Source organism: Fimicolochytrium jonesii, assembly GCF_025526975.1.
Source record: "Fimicolochytrium jonesii strain JEL569 chromosome Unknown EV422scaffold_31, whole genome shotgun sequence".
Classification (NCBI taxonomy): Eukaryota; Fungi; Chytridiomycota; class Chytridiomycetes; order Spizellomycetales; family Powellomycetaceae; genus Fimicolochytrium; species Fimicolochytrium jonesii.
Window position 1 is genome coordinate 26,744 of NW_026515698.1, and position 19,864 is coordinate 46,607.

General features: G+C 53.7%; 2 protein-coding genes across 2 annotated transcripts; one reads left to right on the forward strand and one right to left on the reverse strand.

Moving 5' to 3' along the window:
• Positions 1-619: 619 nt before the first annotated feature.
• EV422DRAFT_500541 (calcium ATPase transmembrane domain M-containing protein) lies at positions 620-4,057 on the forward strand (the record flags this gene model as incomplete). Its single annotated transcript, XM_053068142.1, has 5 exons — positions 620-1,087; positions 1,159-1,537; positions 1,600-1,839; positions 1,914-3,627; positions 3,688-4,057. 5 exons carry the CDS (start codon positions 620-622, stop codon positions 4,055-4,057), a joined length of 3,171 nt encoding a protein of 1,056 aa, XP_052921982.1.
• Positions 4,058-18,784: 14,727 nt separating this feature from the next.
• On the reverse strand, positions 18,785-19,767 carry EV422DRAFT_622898 (uncharacterized protein; the record flags this gene model as incomplete). Its single annotated transcript, XM_053074192.1, has 3 exons — positions 18,785-18,891; positions 18,961-19,043; positions 19,110-19,767. 3 exons carry the CDS (start codon positions 19,765-19,767, stop codon positions 18,871-18,873), a joined length of 762 nt encoding a protein of 253 aa, XP_052921983.1. The 3' UTR covers positions 18,785-18,870.
• Positions 19,768-19,864: the final 97 nt, after the last annotated feature.

The window sequence follows — 19,864 nt, forward strand, 5'->3', positions numbered from 1 at the left end:
AAGGCTAATGGCGACGTCTCCCACCTAGAAAAGAATATTCTGCGGCGGCAAATAATCTTGCTGACCGCTCGAACCTCCGGTCACGTCATCGATGCTCATCCGCGTCCTTCAAAGTTTGTGGGATGTCAGTTGGGCGAACGAAGAGCGCTAGAGGACGCCCGACTTTTTTTTGCGGGGGGTGTCTGTATCAGAGCGTATGGAATACACAGATATGCTCCTCATCCCCCCATTCTTTTCGCTTGCATTGGGCGACAGAAGATCGCCAAGGCTGCAGGCAAGCGGTGCCCGCTCGTCTCATTGTGTCTTCGGCTGTTGGAAGCAGAAGTCGCACGGGCGCCGTCCACTCCCATCGATGTCTGTTTTTTCTCATTTTTTCGATGTGGGGAACGACACGCAGAGGATACGCAAGGCATGCGCCTACAGCGTACTTTGCGGAAGTCGAATGGCTGCTTCGCGCACGCATATAAAACCTGATGGGCTCGGCTCTTCCTTTACTTTCAAACTCGTCCCCGCCTCATCTTCCAATAAACCGATCATCATCAGCTAGAGCCTTCAAGTGAGCCTGTCCTCGCCATCTCAAGTTCTCCGTTTGATTCTTCTCGTCTCAGAGCATCAAGCGATGACAGCCAAAGACAAGCACAACACCTTCGAGGCCTCCACCGGCATCATGTCCAACCCAAGCACCGACATCCCCGCCCCCTTCCTCTCCAACGACCTCCGCATCACCTACCGCACCCTCTCGGTACAAATCGATCACCCTAACCCCACAACCTCATCAGAAACCGCCGTCAAACTCCGCGACATTGATGTTCACACCTGGCCCGTTGCCGACGTCTTCTCCCGTTTCGCCACGCACCCTACAGGCGGTCTCGCGGCCGAGATTGTTGAACGTCGCAGTTTGACGGGCAAGAACAAGATCTCCCCCCCGCCGACGCGGTATGCGCGGCAAGCTGCTGGATATGTGTTTGGTGGATTCAATTTCTTAATGTGGATTGCGTTCGTGGTGATTTTGTTGTCGTGGCGGCCGTTGGGGAATGAGAGTGCTGCTGGGCCGCAGGTCTTCAACCTGGGCGTTGCTGTGTTGCTGGTATGTGCACAACATCTGAATCATCATCGGATGCAAGGGAAGCTAAATGTAGCTTTCTCCCGTGATTGCAGTTTGCAGTGATCGTCGTCTCTTCCATCTTCTACGCCTGGGTCGACTACAACGCCTCCCGCATCATGCGCTCCATTCGTTCCCTCATCGCGCAAGAAGCGTACGTGATCCGGTCCTCCCTCACGCAGCTCGTCTCCTCCGAATCTATTGTCGTCGGCGACCTCGTTACGCTGAGCGCCGGTCAACGTGTGCCAGCCGATATACGCATCGTGGAAGCGTCGTCGGATTTGAGCTTTGATCGGATGCTGTTGACGGGCGAGGGGGAGAGCGTGGAGGGGTGTGTAGACATGACGGATGCGAATGTGCTTGAGACGAGGAATTTGGCGTTCGCGAGCACTTTTGTGGTGCAGGGGAGTGCTAAGGGGGTGGTTTTCGCGATTGGTGAGTCGACCATGGGCCTTATTTCCTCGCAATGATACATTCTGACGTATTGAAATGTGCAGGCGACAAGACAGTAATGGGCCGCATCGTGCACCTCTCCGGGCAGCACAAACCCGGCATGACGACCATGCAGCGTGAGATCTGGTACTTCACGCGTATCATTTCTACACTGGCATTTTCCCTGTTTGCCTTGTCGATGATCTTTTGGGCCGCGTATACGCGCCAGGTCCATCCCGGGTTTGCCGGGCCTGCAGATGCGATTATCAACTCGATTGGCTGTTTGACTGCTTTTGTGCCGCAAGGTGTGTGCTCTTTTGTTGATGTTAGGAGGGGTGTTTTCGAGAATGCTTCACTGACCATCCATTATATTCTGCAGGTCTGCCAGTCTGTGTCGCCCTGTCGCTGACTATCATCGCCAAACGCATGGCCGCACACCACGTCCTCGTCAAAAACCTATCTACAATCGAGACCCTCGGGTGCATGTCCATCCTCTGCTCCGACAAAACCGGAACGCTAACACAGGGCCGAATGACCGTCGAAGCTTGTGCCGTTGCCGATGTCGTTGTAGATGCTGATGATGCACAGAAGTCGAAACACGCTGCTATGTCTTCGCTGTATGCTGTTGCTACCTTAGGAAACGGCGCCACGTTTGACCAGACCACCATGGAGTTGCCCATTGATGAGCGCACGGTCAAGGGCGACGCCACCGACGCAGCCATTCTCCGCTTTGCCACTGCCCATCCAGATGCCGGCAGTCTCGTCGCCTCACACCAAGAGCTCTTCGAAATCCCGTTCAACTCCAAGAACAAGTGGATGATGACCGTCCAGCGCCACCTGGACGACCCGACCACGAACCCGACGACGATGTACGTCAAAGGTGCCCCCGATGTGCTGTACCCGCTGTGCAGCACCATGCTCACCCCCGACGGTAAAGTCGTCCCTTTCGAAGGGGCCAACTATGATGCGGTGCTCGCCACGCAAGCCAAATGGAGCGCGCTCGGACAGCGTGTGCTTGCCCTCTGCCTGCGTCCCGTCACCAGCCCGGAGAAAATTGACTACACCGTTACCGCCAACGCGCAGAACAAACTCAAAGCGCAAATGATGAACGGTCTCACACTCGTAGGCCTGGTAGCAATCCGCGACCCGCCCCGCCCGGACGTCCCCGCCGCTATCACAGCCATGCGCCGCGCCCACGTCCGCGTCTTGATGGTCACTGGCGATTTCCAGGTCACCGCCACAGCTATCGGGAAGCAGATAGGGCTCATCACCAACGAGCATATCGACACACTCGCCGAGCTCCGTGCTAACGCTGAAGCGCGTGAACGATTTGCGCAGGCCGAGATGAGCGAGATCAAGCCTGCAGATAGCGACCCCGTGCGCTCGTTGGTGCTGACGGGGCAGGAAGTCGAGGGGTTGAATTCGGAGGAGTGGAATATGGCGTTTGGGTTTTACACCGAAATTGTCTTTGCACGCACCACGCCGGATCAGAAGCTGCAGATTGTCGAGGAGGCCAAGAAACGCGGCGATAATGTCGTCGGCGTCACTGGCGACGGCGTCAACGATGCCGCGGCGCTCAAAGCGGCCGACGTCGGCGTCGCGATGGGATCGGGATCGGACGTGGCGAAGGAGGCCGCGGCGATGGTGCTCCTCAACAACGAATTCTCGTCGATCCTCGTCGGCATCGAGAACGGCCGCTTGGTTTTTGACAACATCAAGAAGGTGATTCTGTACCTCATGCCCGCAGGTACCTACACGGAGTTCATCGCGGTGCTTTCCAACGTCTTCTTCGGGATGCAGTTACCGCTCTCGTCGTTCCTGCAGCTACTCTTCTGCATCGGCAACGACGTCGCCATGTCCGCATCGCTCATGTTTGAGAAACCCGAAGCGGATCTGATGAACCGCAAGCCTCGTAACGCACGCACCGATCGGCTCGCTAATCGGAACTTCTTTGTTCAGATTTATCTGTTCATCGGGCCTATGATGTGGCTGTCAGCAATGGGTATGTGGTTCCTGTGGATGTCGACGCGCGATATCTACTTCAATGACTTGGTGCTCGCCTTCGAACGCTGGGGGAAACTCAACGACGACGGGTCGATCGCACCGGACGCATTGCCTGCGCACCACGATGGCATTGATATCAGAGACGGCAGCGGGTTCCACGCCGCATTGGTCTACGATGTGAATGTCGGCAACTGCATCTACTACGTGACCATGCTATTCCTGCAATTCGGCGGGCTGATGGCCGCGCGCAACCGGCGGATGTCCACCTTCCACGCCAACCCCTTCTCGGGCCCGCGGCGTAACGGGGCGATTGGCGTCAGCATGCTCGTGTCGCTGTCCATCGCGCTGGTGGTGCTGTACGTTCCCGCCTTCAATAACGTGTTTGCGACGACCCCAATTCCAGTTATGTACTGGTTCATACCAATGGCGCTGGGAGTGGGCGTGCTGAGCATGGATGAGGCGAGAAAGGCAGTGGTGAGGGCGTACCCGCGCAGTGTTGTTGCCAGATTGGCTTGGTAGGCCGCGCCATCCCTCTCTTTAGAATTTACATAGCCCACATAGACATATGTGCCTTCAATGGCAGCTGCCCGTTCCACTTGTATGATGCACTCGTTTACATGAAATAATGAGAAAACTCCGTTGAGTGGATATTGTAACATTGAAAACACTATTCAACCTACGTGCGCTTCTCTACGGCCTACTCTTCTATGTTGATCTTCAGTGCGCATCCTAGGCTTTGATCGCAACGACAATGTTGGCCTCCTTCTCTCCCGCTCCGAGCTGGTCATATAGATGTTTTCGTCGGGCGTTTACCCACCAGATACGGCTTGTGTCGCAATTGTTGTGGCATATTCCTCCGCGGATTCGACGTTGAGATTAAAGCGTGAGATGATTCCGACTCCATCTTGCTTCAGAAGTGTATTAAAACGACTGAATCCGTGTACCGCTGTCGCCCGCGTTGTCCGTTTCCCCTCCTCTTCAGATTCGTTTCGTCGCTTAGTCTGTAAAACAAGAGCCATAAAAGCGTGAGGATGTGCGTGAGCATGTGCGAGTGGGAGTGTTCTGCAAGTGGGGGAGTCCTGGAGTCCCGGCACGACCTGCCAGCTACCTACCTCTCCTCTCCTCCACCATCACTCCTCTCCTCCCCTTTCCATCCAACCATCCCGTTACCGTGCAACCATCCTGTTTCCGTTCCATCTCCGGTTTGTCGCAAAGCCTCATCAGTGATCACCCACCATATCTCATCTCCGGTTTGAACACGAATACTGCACATGTACGTCTATCGGTATCTGCATAAGCGGAAGAGGAGAGTTGAGTGCCCTATGTTGCAGGACTCGGGCCATGATTCGTTTTATGGATGATGAGTATTTGTGGGAAATGAATGCTGGGGTAGTAGTGCCTACCTACGTACCAGCCCTACCAAATGGCAAACCACGGCGCTGAGAGCGTGAAGCTGTAAGGCCGAGCGTGAAGGCTGTAAGGCCAACCCTAACGGCGAAACCCGACCCTAACCCTGGCCCTAATCCTTCTTGCGGTATTGAACACCACCAGGTATTAATAGCACCAACGATCGTGGAATTTCTACACCCGCAAGCTGGAAGCCGTTGCAGAAGGATCACCCGATTGGACTACCTTTGTGTGTAAACAGAAAGACCACATAAAGCGTTATTTCAAAGACGATCTGAGCAAGCAAGAGCAATATTTGACACTCGTAAAGTCCCTGCGTTTCCTCCTGCCTACCGATACGTCCGCGGCACTGTACGTCAACGGGTTCCGATTCGTGCCGTTGGAGGTCTCGCACCTGGGCAAGTGGTCTACGCCCCAGTCCCCGTGGCTCGGGAGCTCATGGAGGCGCCTACTGTTATCCTGGATATGCAAGCGATTACCTATCTTCTCACGCTCGACCGGTGCGCTGACCCTCTCCTCGACGACGAGGAGGACGAGAACTCCGTAGATTTGCAGAACCTAGCCGACACGCAGCGTTGTCGTCAGGAAGTTCTGACAAACGCGCACTACGAGGAGGGGAGCTGCTTTGACGAGTGGCCATCGTGGGTCCAGAGATGGGGCAAGGATTGGAGGAAGGATCGCGGGCCATTTTTGTCTGTTTACCGGCGGAAGCGTAAGGTGTTTGAGGTGCAGGCACCATGGCCATGGGGGGGTCTTGGGCCGAAAGTTTTTCACAACTGCATACCCGGCAAGGGACGGGAGTATGAGGGAGCCTATTCAGCGTATTACGTAGACGGCTCCCTCCAGTTCTTCGTTTTGATCGCAATTCAACTTGTTGAAAGAGTGGGAAGAGCGAGCCATGAGCGTAAGTGGCGGGCACGTGACTAATTATAACTATGGCCGAGTCCGCCCCGGACGACCCCTTCCTACTCTTCCTTCCCTTCCTCTTTCCCTTTTCCCTTTTCTTCTTCCTTACCTTCCCTCATACCCTCTGAGCACGATTCTTTGAAACCCACCCACCCTCTCCTATGTATTTGTTTGTATAACCTTCGGAGAACGTGCAGCGTTCCCCTCTTCTTCGCAAATATTCCCCTCGTCTTCGCAAATACACCTTCTACTCTCCAAACATCACAACCTTCTACTCTCCAAACATCACGGGGTGGGATCAGCGGGCGAGCGTTCCCAAACGCTAACTGTTCGCAATCTAATTGGGATGGGCTTACCATATGCAAAATAGCCTGATTACCCTACTATAAATTCCTTCTGTCGATCGCTATTGTTTGTCCGATGCGGGTTCCTTGCGTTCACCATGTCCGAATGCGTAGACTTTGTCGTCAACGCGCTCACTGGACCAGCTCTCCAGTGGTGGAAAAGCCTTCCTGAAAACGAACGCTTCTCCATAATTTCATGGCACGATATTCAAGACGTCTATGGACTGCCCCCGCCACTCGGACTACGCTCCGCAATGTTGAGGTGCTTCATTCCCCGGACTCATCTGCCGCAAGTTCTTCACAGACTGCGCGCTCTGAAGCCCAAGTCAATTAACCATCAAGGTTTAACCGAATTCGTCGCCCAGTTCAACCTTTTGGCTGGACAACTCCCCGGGCTCCCGGAATACGTGCTCTGCGCCGACTTCCTTCAAGCCCTTCCTAAGAATGTTGGTACCCTGATCACTGCTCAGGCTCAGTACAATGATAGACTTAGTCCTTCTCAAGAAGCCGCGATTCGCATAGCCGCGCAGCTCAACAAGAAGACCCCGAGTACGCCTCAGTCGGGCGCATCCGCTGCCCACGTTACTTCCACTCTACCTCAGAAGAAGAAGAACAAATCCAAGACTGGCGGCTCTAGAAGCTCCTCCTCTACCCAATCCTCATCTTCTGACGCAACCAAGAAGCCTCCCCAGTGCAAATACTGCAATAGGGACGGCCACAAGTCGGATAACTGCTTTACTTACAAAGCTGTCAAGGATATCATGGACAAGAACGCGAAAACCAAGCAGGACGCACCCGCTGCAGCCTCCATGGCTTATGCCATGCACGTTCAAGTCCAACCAGCCAACCACGACGTCCACCTCTTCAAGGCGAACGTGGATTCCGGTTGTACGGATCATATGACCCCTTATATCAAGGATCTAGATCCATCTTCTCTTCAAGACTACCACCGCCTTATTGGACTCGCGGATTCGACTACCATTACCTCGCAAAAGAAGGGTACCGGACTTATCCAACCTACGTCCGGCGGCGAAGTTCTCGCTCTTCGCGATGTTCTATTGGTTCCCAGTCTTGCCCAGCCGCTTATATCTGTTGCTAAATGCACTGATAACGGCGTTACCGTCTCCTTTCACCCCACCGACGTCGTTACGTTCAACACCGACCGACATTTACTCGCAATGGGGATGCGCGAAGGCGACGCGTACTATTTAGAAGGACGGGTTACTACCTACAAGCCCAATGCCCAGGCACTGGTCGCTTCCATAACCCCCCAACTTCTGCATCAACGTCTTGGACACCCTGGAAACCACATTCTCCCGGTTATGCCTAAGATAGTAGAGGATTAGCCTTCAGTGGGGGCTACGCCGGACTCCGGCGCACGCTGCGATCCATGCGCTCTCGGCAAAGCTACCCGCCTTACCTTCCCTAAATGGACATCCCCGCCACATAAACCCGGCGAGCTGATTCACAGCGATTTACAAGGTCCATTTCGGATCCACGGCATCAACGGAGAGCGCTACAGTCTCGCGTTCCTCGACGACGGCTCCGATTTTGCCCGTACCTACTCCATCAAGGACAAGGAGGCATCCACTATTACTGTTATGATCTCGAGGACGGGGGCGGAAGCGAAGTAGAGAAGACAGGGCGAGTGTGATAGGCGACCAGAGATTGTATTGGCGAAACAAGAAACAAGGACTAGAACAGGAGATGAGAAGAACTGGTGTTGATCTGCTGGGGAGGAAGGGAATGGACGAAGAGAGGCCGGCTATTTATAGATAGGCAACCCAGCAGATCAGAGAACAACAACAACAAGAGGGGACTGGGGGGGGCGCCAGCTATGCTCCTAGAGCGTGCGTGGCGAGCGTAGAGAGCATTGCTACAGCTGCTGGCTATGGTAAAGTAGTGGGGGGTGTGGAGAAGCCGAGGGGGATTGGCGAAATGAGAGGAGAGAGGAGGAGTGGCAATATTGCAAGAGGATTGGCGAAATGAGAGGAGAGAGGGGGAGTGGCATTGACATTGTCATTGACACTGACATTGACACTGACATTGACATTGACATTGGCGTTTGACATTTGGCGGTTGACATTGGCGGCTGTCAGTAGGTAAGCTTATGGTATGGGCGCGTCGTCCATAACATCACCCCTCTCTTTAGCGGCGGCAGCGGCGGCGTCGAGTTTGGTGTGGCCGCAGAGGAGGTGCTACCGGGACAGAGGAAGGCTTGTTGGGGTACGCGTTGTGGAAGTCCTGGAGGAGTGCGTCGGTATGGGTGAGGTGTTCCACGGGCTCCCAGGTGTTCTCGGAGTCAGGCCAGCCCTGCCATTTGACCAAGTACTGAAGGCGACGATAATGGATGCGAGAGTCAAGGATGGCTTCGACAACCCACTCTTCTTGACCCTCAACGGTCTCTGGGGGCGCGGGTTTGGGTTCGTGTCGTTCGGGGATGGTGAAGCGGGGTTCGAGGAGCGAGACACGAAGACATCGTGGATTTTGTACGTAGGCGGGAGCTTGAGCCGGTAGGCTACGGAATTGATTTTTTCAACGATGGGGAATGGCCCAATCTTGCGATGGTCGAGTTTCTGAGAGGGCCGGGTTGTCTGGAGGTTTTTGCGGAGAAGCCAGACGTGGTCGCCAGGCTTGAAGTCCGGTCCAGGAATTCGTTTGGCGTCGGCGTAGCGCTTCATTTGATCTTGGGCTTCCTTGAGCTCGAGGGCCAGCTGTTCATGGACTTCCCTGATTTGTTTAGCGCGGGCTTCAGCGGCGGGGTTGACGGATTCGGAGGTAGCAGAGGCCGCAAAACTGAAGCGGGGGTGGAGACCTTTGTTGGCGTAGAAGGGGGTGGTCTGGGAGGCGGACTGGTGGGTGTTGTTGTAGGCGAACTCGGCGGACGACAGAAGCTGTTTCCAGTTGTCCTGTTGGTGGTTGCAAAAGCATCGGAGATACTGCTCCAGGATCTGGTTGGTGCGTTCCGTCTGGCCATCGCTCTGGGGGTGGAAGGCCGAGGAGAGATTGGCTTTTGCCCCAAGGAGTTCGAGAAGTCGACGCCAGAACCGGGACTTAAACTGGGGTCCTCGGTCAGAGATGACGTCGTCTGGGAGGCTGTGGAGACGGATGATGTTGTGGAAGACTAGGTCGGCGGTGGATTCGGCGGATTCTGACTCACTGCAGGCGATGAAGTGGGCCATCTTGGTGAGGCGACAGTTGACATTCAGGATGGAGTCGTACCCGTCCACGGGAGGCAGACCGGTGATAAAGCCCAGGGACCAGGATCCCCAAGGGCGTGTAAGGATAAGGTTGGGCTGGAGAAGATTGTACGGTGTGTGTCGACTGGATTTCGCTTGGCAACAGATATCGCAGGACTTGACGTAGGCTTTTGGCGAAGCGCCACTGACTGGGCCACCAGTAGTTGCAGGAGACGAGTTCAAGGGTCTTGGCCATGCCAAAGTGACCAGCAAAGGGGCGTGTTGTGCATGTCGTGGCAGATTTGGGCCCTGAGGTCGTTCATAGGGACGTAGCCTAGATTCTGGTGCAGGAGGATGCCATCTTCTTTGGTGAAGTGCTTGAGTCGCCTTGATTCTCTTTGGTCGTTCCGCTGGGTTGGCCTGGAGCTGGGATTGGATGGTCTTGGCAAATGGATCGTTTACTAAGGTAGCGCGGATGCGATCGAGGAGGGGGGAACCCATCGGAGTCAGGTACGCGGCGGAGAGGTGAAGGCAATTTGGGGTCAGAGTTGGTGTTTCTTGGGAGTCGAAGGCGAAGGCTCTTTTGGTTCAAATTCCGACCAACGAGAGAGGGCGTCGGCCTGGTGGTGCAGGGTTCCGGGTTGGTAGGTGATGACGAAGTTGAAGTCGGCGAAGAACAAGGCCCAGCGGGACTGGCGACAATTCAGCTTACGGGTGGTCGCCTGGGAGCGGAATGCTTCTTCCCTCTCCTTTAGTTGATGTTCGGAGCGGCGGGAGAGGGCATTGGCTTGGCGCTGCTGGGAGCCGGGACGATAGGTGATGACAAAGTTAAAATCCGAGAAGAATATGAACCAGGGGGCTTGGCGAGGCTTCAGGATGCGTGTGGTCATGAAGTATTGAAGGTTTTTGTGGTTGGAGTAAACGGTGATCGGGTGACGGGCGCCAATGAGATGGTGTCGCCACTGGGCAAAGGAGTCTTGAATGGCCAGAAGTTCCTTGTCGTAGATTGCGTAGTTGATTTTTTCGGCCGTGAATATGCGGGAGTGGAAGGCAACAGGGTGGAGCTGATTGTCCTTGTCGGGTTGGAGGAGAACTGCCCCAAGAGCAAAGTCGGAGGCATCCGTTTCAACGACAGAAGGTTTTGCTGGGTCGGGGTGGGCAAGAATGGGAGCAGAGGTGAACGCGGCTTTGAGTTGGTTGAAGGTTGCATTGGTGGCGGGCGTCCATTGGAACAGGATGTCATTGCGGGGCAGAGATGTCAGGGGGGTGACGATACGGGAGTAGTGGTAGGTAACGCGTCGGTAGAAGTTGGCAAATCCTAGGAAGCGCTGGATGCCTTGGACATTGGTCGGAGGTTCCCACTCAGTAATAGCAGAGATCTTCTTGGGGTCCATAGCGATGTTTTCTTCGAGGTCGATCGGGCAGGCGTAAGGTGGGTCTTCCGGGAGAGTATCTGCATGCTTCTTCTCAAAGACATCAGCGAAGTCCTGGTATCCTTCGGGCAGGAGTTCCTTCAGGGTAGGCTTGGGGGCATCAGGCTTCTGGGTACTAGGCCTGGGCGAGGCATGGTCAGGGGCTGGAATCTCGATGTTGTCTTGGGGGACCCCGATCAACGGGTTCCGTGCCTTGGGCTCAGGGCCAGGTGTCGTGGCAGGTAAGGGATCCCAGCGTGCGCAGCTGGCGGAGTCGCAATGGCAACAGAATCCCAGAGCGGGTCTTCCATTGCAGGTCCATATCATGTAACTCCAACCACGGCCGGCCCAGGATAATGGGAGCGTGCGGTGAGCGAGTGATGTGGAATGTGACTTCCTCGAAGTGGTCGTTAACCCACATTCCTAAGGGTTGGGTGTGATGAGTTATTTCACCAGCGCTGCTGGGACGGCCATCGACGAGTTCGAGCGTGAGCGGGATTTCCCGGGTGACCCGAGGGGTGCAATGTTCGCGAGCGTAGGCTTCCTCCATGAAACAGGATATCGCACAGAGGTCTGGGAGGGCGGAACGCTGGAGTGGGGCTTGGCGAGAGGAGATCTGGAGGGTGACTGGGTGTTCGAAGGGTGCTGAAGGTGCCAGGACTGGTAGTGCGAGCGGGTTGGTACTGGGTGACTCAAAGGTCTTGGTAGCTAGAAGTAGGGTGTTGCTGGTGGCTTGGAAACCGAGACAGGAGGCGGGCATTCCCTTTTGGGAACCCCGCGGAGACTGGGACAGGAGGCGAGCATTCCTTTGGGAACCTCGCGGACACTGGGACGGGAGGCGAGCGTTCTTTTGGGAACCTCGCGGAAAGAGACCATGGGAGGGTGGCCCCCGCCGTTGCAATTGCTGCGTGGTGAGGTGGCCCAAGAAAACAGGGTACTGCGGATCGTAGGGAGGCGGTGGCTGGCTTCGCCGTTGCAGATGGTGCAGGGTAAGAAGGCCAGGGAAGTTGGGGTCGGGAAATGTCGGACGTGCGGAAGACGGAACGGAGGTGGAGGCTGTATTCAGCTGCCACATGACAAGACGGGTGGCGTTGACAACGGTCCTTGAAGTGGTTGTTTGCCCACATGCCCTCGGGTAATGGGTGTGATGGGTTATTGAGATTCTTCAGGGTGTCGTCTTCGTGCCTGCGACTGGGATACGGGACTCGGATTGGGATGACCGGAAACAGGGGTGTCGAGCAGGAACGAGAGGGTTGGCTTCTTCCGTTGCAGTAGATGCTGAGGTGAGCAAGCCCAAGGAAAACACACGGGCAGAGCGGGTGGAGTGTTGAGGGTTCCAGGGTGTCGGAGGTGGGGTGTCGGGGTCCGGGGTTTAGTTACAGGGTGACCGGGTTACAGCAGGTGCCAAGCCGAGCTGGAGTTGGGTGCTAGGACGACTAGGGCTGGTTCAGGATGCTGAGGTTGCCTGGACTTGCGCCGATCTTTGGCTCCAGAGCTTCAGGCGCAGGGTAGGTGACTTGGGGACGGGTGTACGCATCGGCTTGAGCCTGGGCGGCAATGTTCTGAGCAGCTTGTGCGTTGGCTTGGGCTTGGGCTACGTTGGGGTTGACTTTGGCACATATCATTCCATTGCTTTGGCGGTGAAAGGTACAGATTCGGATTGGGACATGGCGAACAGGTTTGGCAGATGCAAGGCTTGACGGGTTCTGAACTTCGCAGTGTTGGAGCAGATCAAACTGTTATGATCTCGACGACTGAGGCGGAAGCGAAGTAGAGAAGACAAGGCGAGAGTGATAGGCGGCAAGAGATTGTATTGGCGAAACAAGAAACAAGGACTAGAACAGGAGATGAGAAGAACTGGTGTTGATCTGCTGGGGGATCAGGAAGTGGGGAGCTCAGGGGAGGCGGCTATTTATGTTTTTCTGGGAAGGCTGGGGAAGCGTGGGGAAGCAGAAGGGTACGGAATGAGAGGGAAGCCAAGAGAAGCGCCAAGGGTGGGGAAGCATAGAAACAGAAGACTGGGGATGGGGTGGCTACGCTGAGGCTGTGGGCGGGTACGTGGGGAAGTATGGAGAAGGGTTTGTAAGCGCCGAGTGTTGGGAGGTGTGGCTACGTGCGGCTGCGTGGAGAAATGAAGGCAGTGGCAGGTGTGGGGTAGCGCGGCTGCGTGCGGCTGCGAGGTTTGGCAGATGTCAGGTTTTGACAGGGAATTGACATTGACTGACTGTTTGGGATGCTGTCATGAGGTAAGCGCATGGTATGGACGCGTCGTCCATAACAGGTAGCAATCAGGGCCTGGTCATTCCAGGAGACATCGCATTGTAGCTGGCGGAACTCAGCGACGTACTCGGTTGCTGCACGGGTTTGGCGAAGGTTCTGGAGCTTGTTTTCAGAGGTGCGGACCCTGTCGCTGTCTCCGAAGACCGATTGCATCTGACTGATAAAACTATTGAAGTCCTGAAGGCTGTGATCTTGGCGTTCGACTAGGGGCGCCATCCAGGCTTGCGCAGTGCCGGTGAGGTAGGTGCCAATAGTTTGGATCTTGATGATGTCGCTGGGGTAGCGGTCGGGCTGGAGAGCAAACATCAACCGGATGTTGTTCCACCACCCACGGAATTTGCTGCGGGTACCATCAAACTTCTGGGGCGAGCTGATTCTTGGCTCCAGAGCAGGGTTGGCGACTTGGGGACGGGTGTACGTATCGGCTTGAACCTGGGCGGCGATGCTCTGGGCAGCTTGTGCGTCGGCTTGGGCTTGCACTAGGTTGGCCTGCAAGTTGGCGTTTTGGCTTTGCAAGGCGGCGATGGCTTGGCACATATCGTTCCATTGCTTGGCGGTGAAAGGTACGGATTCGGGTTGGGACATGGCGAAAAAGGTTTGTCGGATGCAGGGCTGGACAGGTTCTGAACTTTGCAGTGTTGGAGCAGATCAAACTGTTATGATCTCGACGACGGGGCGGAAGCGAAGTAGGGAAGGCAGGGCGAGTGTGATAGGCGACCAGAGATTGTATTGGCGAAACAAGAAACAAGGACTAGAACAGGAGATGAGAAGAACTGGTGTTGATCTGCTGGGGAGGAAGGGAATGGACGAAGAGAGGCCAGCTATTTATAGATAGGCAACCCAGCAGATCAGAGAACAACAACAACAAGAGGGGACTGGGGGGGCGCCAGCTATGCTCCTAGAGCGTGCGTGGCGAGCGTAGAGAGCATTGCTACAGCTGCTGGCTATGGGGAAGTAGTGGGGGGTGTGGAGAAGCCGAGGGGGGATTGGCGAAATGAGAGGAGAGAGGAGGAGTGGCGATATTGCAAGAGGATTGACGAAATGAGAGGAGAGAGGGGGAGTGGCATTGACATTGTCATTGACACTGACATTGACACTGACATTGACATTGACATTGGCGTTTGACATTTGGCGGTTGACATTGGCGGCTGTCAGTAGGTAAGCTTATGGTTTTGGGATGACCCCATCGTTTTGATGTCTTCAAGTACGTGTCCAGAGGTTGAATCTCATACTTGGCTGGTGCGGCGAGGAATTGGGCGCTTTTGGCAGATTCTGGGTCGAATATACGACACCATACACTTCCATCATCGCAATTCTTCTCTTCTAATCGAGTAATTTGGCGGTACGGTCTTCCCAAAATCAAATCGTGACTGAGGGACTCGGAACTGACAAAACAGGCGGTCGAGCAACTGATGGATCCAATAGAAATCTTGACATCGTAGACGACACTATTAATTCGACTGGGTCTTCCATCCATATTCTTCAACGTCGTGTTTGCGGGAATGGTTGTTTCGATCGGGATGTTCAGTGCTTCGAATAAACGTAGTGACATTAGATTCACTTCGGCTCCGGAATCTGATAGTGCAACGATCGAGTTCGAGTACTGGTTGATTTTAACGTTCGCGTGCGGACTGATTCCACTTAGAGTTGGGGTCTTATATTGTTCCATCGCAATTTGTCGAAACATCATCACCTCTCCCTCATCCATCTCTTCAGACTGAATGTTGTACACATTTTTGAGGTACTGCTGAGGGCGTGCTGCATGTTGGATGGCGTTCACGTTGAACGACATTTCGGCGATTCGTTCATCACAGGCTTTCTTCTGCTTTTCTCGATCACTTTGTTTCTTGATTCTTTCTTCATGCTGGTCGATTGGTACACGGTGTTGTCGTAGGTCGGATGCAACAGATTTTCGAAATTTGGGACTGAGCGTCATCAGTTCCGGGAAGGTAATGCCAATGTTGACGTTCTTGTAGAGTCTGCGTTTGATCGCGTCAACAGGATGATTGCCTTGGTCTGCAATGTCAGGATAAAACTTGAACTTTGGCTGTCTTCGTTTGGGTCGTTCTTCATTCGTCTTGGTCTCAGTATCAGTCTCCATCAGCGTAACAGGTTGATCGTCAATTGGTCGGTCTCCAATCGGACGGCGTTTCTTTTTCTCTCCTGGTTTCAGGATATCTCTTCCAGCGAATCTTTCTCGGACGGCTCGGGTAGGTAATTTTCTCTTTCGGCCGGTGTCATCTGCATCTTCCGTATCGGTTCCAGCTCTGGCGGGTGCTTGTCCACTTCGGGGTCGGTTTCTGTCATCTGGGTCAGCAACAGCAGGTCGTTTCGGATCGCGGGCTTGGGCAATAGTCGTATCGAAATGAATGGGATCATCCCAGTTCGTAATGTTCCGAATCGTATAGGTCAAATCTTTGGCATGTTCTTCAAGATAATCTCGGATTTCGGATGAGCATTCGGATGTTTCACGGGTCTTTTTCTTATCATCGTTTCGCAACATGAACGAATTGATTGAATGACTGTAGGATCTCTGATTGGCGGAAGTGTTGCGGTTGCGGAGTACGGCAGCTTTGGAATCTTCGAAAACTTTCTTGATCCCTCCTCGTCCAATATTCAAAGGGATTTCTTGTCCGGGTACTCCACTCGTCATATTGTCAGGGTACGCAATTCGTCCTTGTCCGTTAAGAACTAGCTCTCCTCGGTTCTGAACCTCGGAAAAGTCTCTGCAAAATCTGCGCTGGTGTCTTTCTTGATCGCAGTAAACGCATCGCAAGGGTCGCACATTCGCATTGCCGGTGTTTGTTGAGCTACTGCCTTGCAAATCGTTTGCAGGCGGAAGTCGGGTCGCAGGAGTCAAGCTCTGCAGGATTCGGTTCTGGTTAGTCTGCAACTGTGCCATTCGTTTGGTCATTTCGCGTACTGCTCGGTCAAGTTTGCTCTCGGTCTGTTATACTTGTCCTTGTACGAAGTTCAGCTGGCCGCTAACAGTCGGGTTGGTAATACCGGGGATCATAAGAATCGGTTTCTGGACGGTCATAGATCGCACGTCGGAATCGGGTTGCTTAATAACTGTCGTAAGTTGAGAAAGCGCGGCATCTTCATTGGTTGCTTCGGTGATGGCTTCCATAATTCGGCTAACGGAGGGTAACTGAGTCGGTTGCAAGTGGTTCCACGCTCAGCACCGAGTCTTCTGGCTCGTTGGAGAACTCGTTTGTCGAAGCCGGGTTCATCTTTCCACGGGGTCAGAAGCAGATTGATCTTTTCTTTGTCGGCGACCCCATCGATTCTTGCATATCGATAGGCCATTTCGTTGATCAATTCAGCAACGTTGGCAGTGTTCTGTTTGACATGGTCTCGTCGACTGAGAGCCCATTGTTCGAGGTCGTTGAAGGTATGGCGAGTTTGAAACGCATCAAAGTGGAATATCACTTCTTCAGTAAATGTTGCCCAGGTTGGTTCTTGTCTCCATCGAGTATTTTCGGTTATGTCGAGCGATTGGAAACTAGGCATACTACGAAGCAGCGGTCGAATGCTTGGTTTCGAATACTGGATGAATGGCTGCATACATCGTTTGTGTTTCAATTCCACGATTTGTCGTTCTCGGTGATTAGCAATAGCGGGATCTCGCGGGTTATACGGACTGCAAAGTGTGGTGTGCGGAGGGTTTAGGACAATGCTCGGGCACTCGGCGTCAGGTTCATATCCAGCGTCGTTAAGTGGAGCATAGAATAGGTCGATTTTCTCTTGTACATCTCTTCCATCGAAATCTATAGCTCCAGGTTGTCCTATCATAGGTAAACCTTTCGAACTAGCAACTCAAAGTAGTACCGCAAACTGGTCGGCAGTCACAGTAAAAAAAGGGTTATTTGCCCCATAATTGGGAGGTGGGTTAGGCGGATTGTTCGGGTCCGGGTTCGGATCGGGATTTGGGTTGTCAGGCAGTGGATTAGCGTCGGCCATTTTGGCGAGAAAGTTGCTATTACTCCAAAAATGCGAAGGTGTTTAAAATAGACGGTCGAAGGTCGTCTCTAAAAACGAGTCGGTTGTTGGAGTACAAAAGTGCTGACGTCAAAGAGTGGCGCAGCAGGATGCACGTGTGAAAACGCGCTTTGGCGTGTCGAAACAAGGGGTAGGCTGTCGAAAAGTCGGGCGGAGACGTGCTGTCGAGCTGTCGAAAAGCGGCTGTTTTTGGTAGATAGCGAGTCGAATAACCAGCGTATCGTTTTTCGTCGATTTTTATTGTACGGTAGGTACGAAGTCTATACAGATAAGCGGGTCGAAAGAAAGTCTGAGCGATAGAATCGCTTTTCGTCGAAGAAGAGGACTCCTGGTAAGGTCGCCAGTAAATGTGGTGGTGGCCGGCAGAAACGAGGGTCTGTCGAATACGGGGTTACGGTCGGGTCTCGGGAAAAATAAGCTGCCGGTCTCTCAATAGCACAAGAAGAGATCTCAAGTGAGAGCGTTGTCTTGCCACCTTAATATCCAGGTGCTTTGAAAGGAGTCCTTCTTCTAATATGGGGTCGGGATTTACGGGTACGGGTACGAAGTACAAAATCGGGAATATCTGTAGGTTTGACTACAAACCAAAACAACGGGGTTATCCAATCTCACTCTCAGCTCTTCTTACAAGATTCCTGAACTATCAAGTCCTCGGCAACGTCAGCAAAGTACAAGTCACGACACTCGGGGTCGTCTTGTCTAAGCTCTCCGGGTCTATGAGCGCGCCTTGAAAGTCTATCTGAAACTGAAAGAAGTCGTCGGTAGTAGAGAAGTAGAAAGCTCTGTTGTTGATCGTGATCTGTGTTCTGCGTATTGTACAAAGGTCTGGGGAAAACAGGCGGGTTTTTATATGGATTTTTCTAGGCTATGGAATTTTGTCGAAGTCCAAATTCTCTACTAGTCGTCTCTAGAGGATTTAGCTACGTCGGGGTCTTTTTCTCTTTTCCTGCGGCGGTCTATGTAGTTTTTCCTTTTTCCATTCGCAATTTTGGCGTTGATACAGTCTTATTGCTAAACTTTTCTCGGGGTTTTCTGCAACGTTCGGCATATACAGCCACCGGAAATTGGTTTTCTCGTTTCGCACGTGATTTCTTCAGCGTTTCGGGCGTCGTGGGAGCTTCCGGTTGGTTGAGAGTCGGGTCGGGGGGTGCTTTCATGTGTGAGATCCTCTCCTACGCCTACATTTTTTGCATGACAGTCATATCCGAGGACAAAACGTCGTTGTGAAGCAAGGTTTTGGTAAAGGTAGCTGTATTTGGTAATCGCCGGAGTGTCGGGAACGCGAGTGTGTCGATTTATTGTCGGAAGTTTTGACGGTATTTTGACGTTGTCGTATAAAGGTGATTTCATTCGCTCGTCGAAGATTCTAGGCGTATAATCGGCGTCGGAATATGATCGATTTTATGCGCAGTTCGAAGCGCAATACTATAACGGGACCGTGCGCCCAATCCCGCGCCCAAAACCAGCGCAACGTCCATTTTTCAACGGACATAAGCGAGTGCATGCGCTGAAATATCAGTCAGTTACCGCCCCCGACGGGTTGATCATTCATTTGAGCGGCCCATTTTTGGAGAAACGGCACGATGTGCGGATTCTGGCTGAGAGTGGCCTCGAGGAAGCAGTCCTGCAGCATCCCCCCTTCACCGAGCAGAAGTGCGTCATATATGGCGATCCAGCATATTCGCGGAAATCCTGGCTGATATCAGGGTTCAAAGGGGCCGCGCTAACTCCCGCGCAAAGGGACTTCAATGCTCGCATGAGCTCTGTGCGGGTTTCCGCCGAGTGGGTTTTGGCAAGATCGTTCAGTTCTGGGCGTTTATCGACTTCAAGAAGAACGACAAGATTCTGTTGCAGCCCGTGGCGAAATACTATCTGGTGGCCGCCCTTCTTACCAACATCCACTCCTGTTTGTACAGAAGTTGCGCTGAGAGCTCCTTTTTAGTTGACCCCCCATCCGTAGAAGAATATTTGAGAACTGCTCATGAATGATATTAAGTCAGTTTACTGATTAACAACTGTAATATCTGGTCCATTTGGTCACAGCGCCGGTGATCCACCGCAATCCGCTGCTGTTCCATTGCAAAGCGTCGATCATAGGCCTCCTTTCGTGACGCCGCATCCTCCTTCAACCATGCCTCAATGTCCCATTCACCTGTATCCCGTCGTGCACGCTGACGGGGGGCATCCGAGCCATCCACCGAGACACTGGCAGATCGAGAGCCCTGACGGTGTGCACTCAAGCCCTCCAGCGCTTCCAAACGCAGCTGCTCCCCCTGAGCCTCCTCCCTCGCCCGCCTCTCAGCATCTGCAGCCCGAGTGAGGTCCCCAGTATCAATCATCTCTGTTAAATCAGTGAGAAGCTGCTCGCGCTCACTGTATTCCTCGTTGGTACCAGACGCCCTCAGCGAGAGAAGGTCATCTGCGCGGTGGGCCTCAACCAGTGTTTTGCACCGCTCCCGTGCCCGCCGCTCATCAAAAATATCTGCCCCAACTGCGGTGTTGGCGTTGCAAGCCATCTGCATCCACGCCTCCGCTTTTGCTGCCCGTGGTTTGCCGTAAGGGAAGATTGCGATGGCCTCCTTCAAAAGAGCGATGTCGTGAACAGGACGAATGCTTGGGCGCTGGCGTCGCTTTGCTGAAGCAGCTGGTGTGAGTGGCAGGCTTTCTGCGTTGCTGTCTGTGTCGTTACCGCCAAGCATTTCGAGATTGAGGTTGGGATTGGGAATCAGGATGGGAATGGGAATGAGATTGCGAGATGGGCTGCGACGATGCTGTAGACGATGCTTCTGTCTGCTC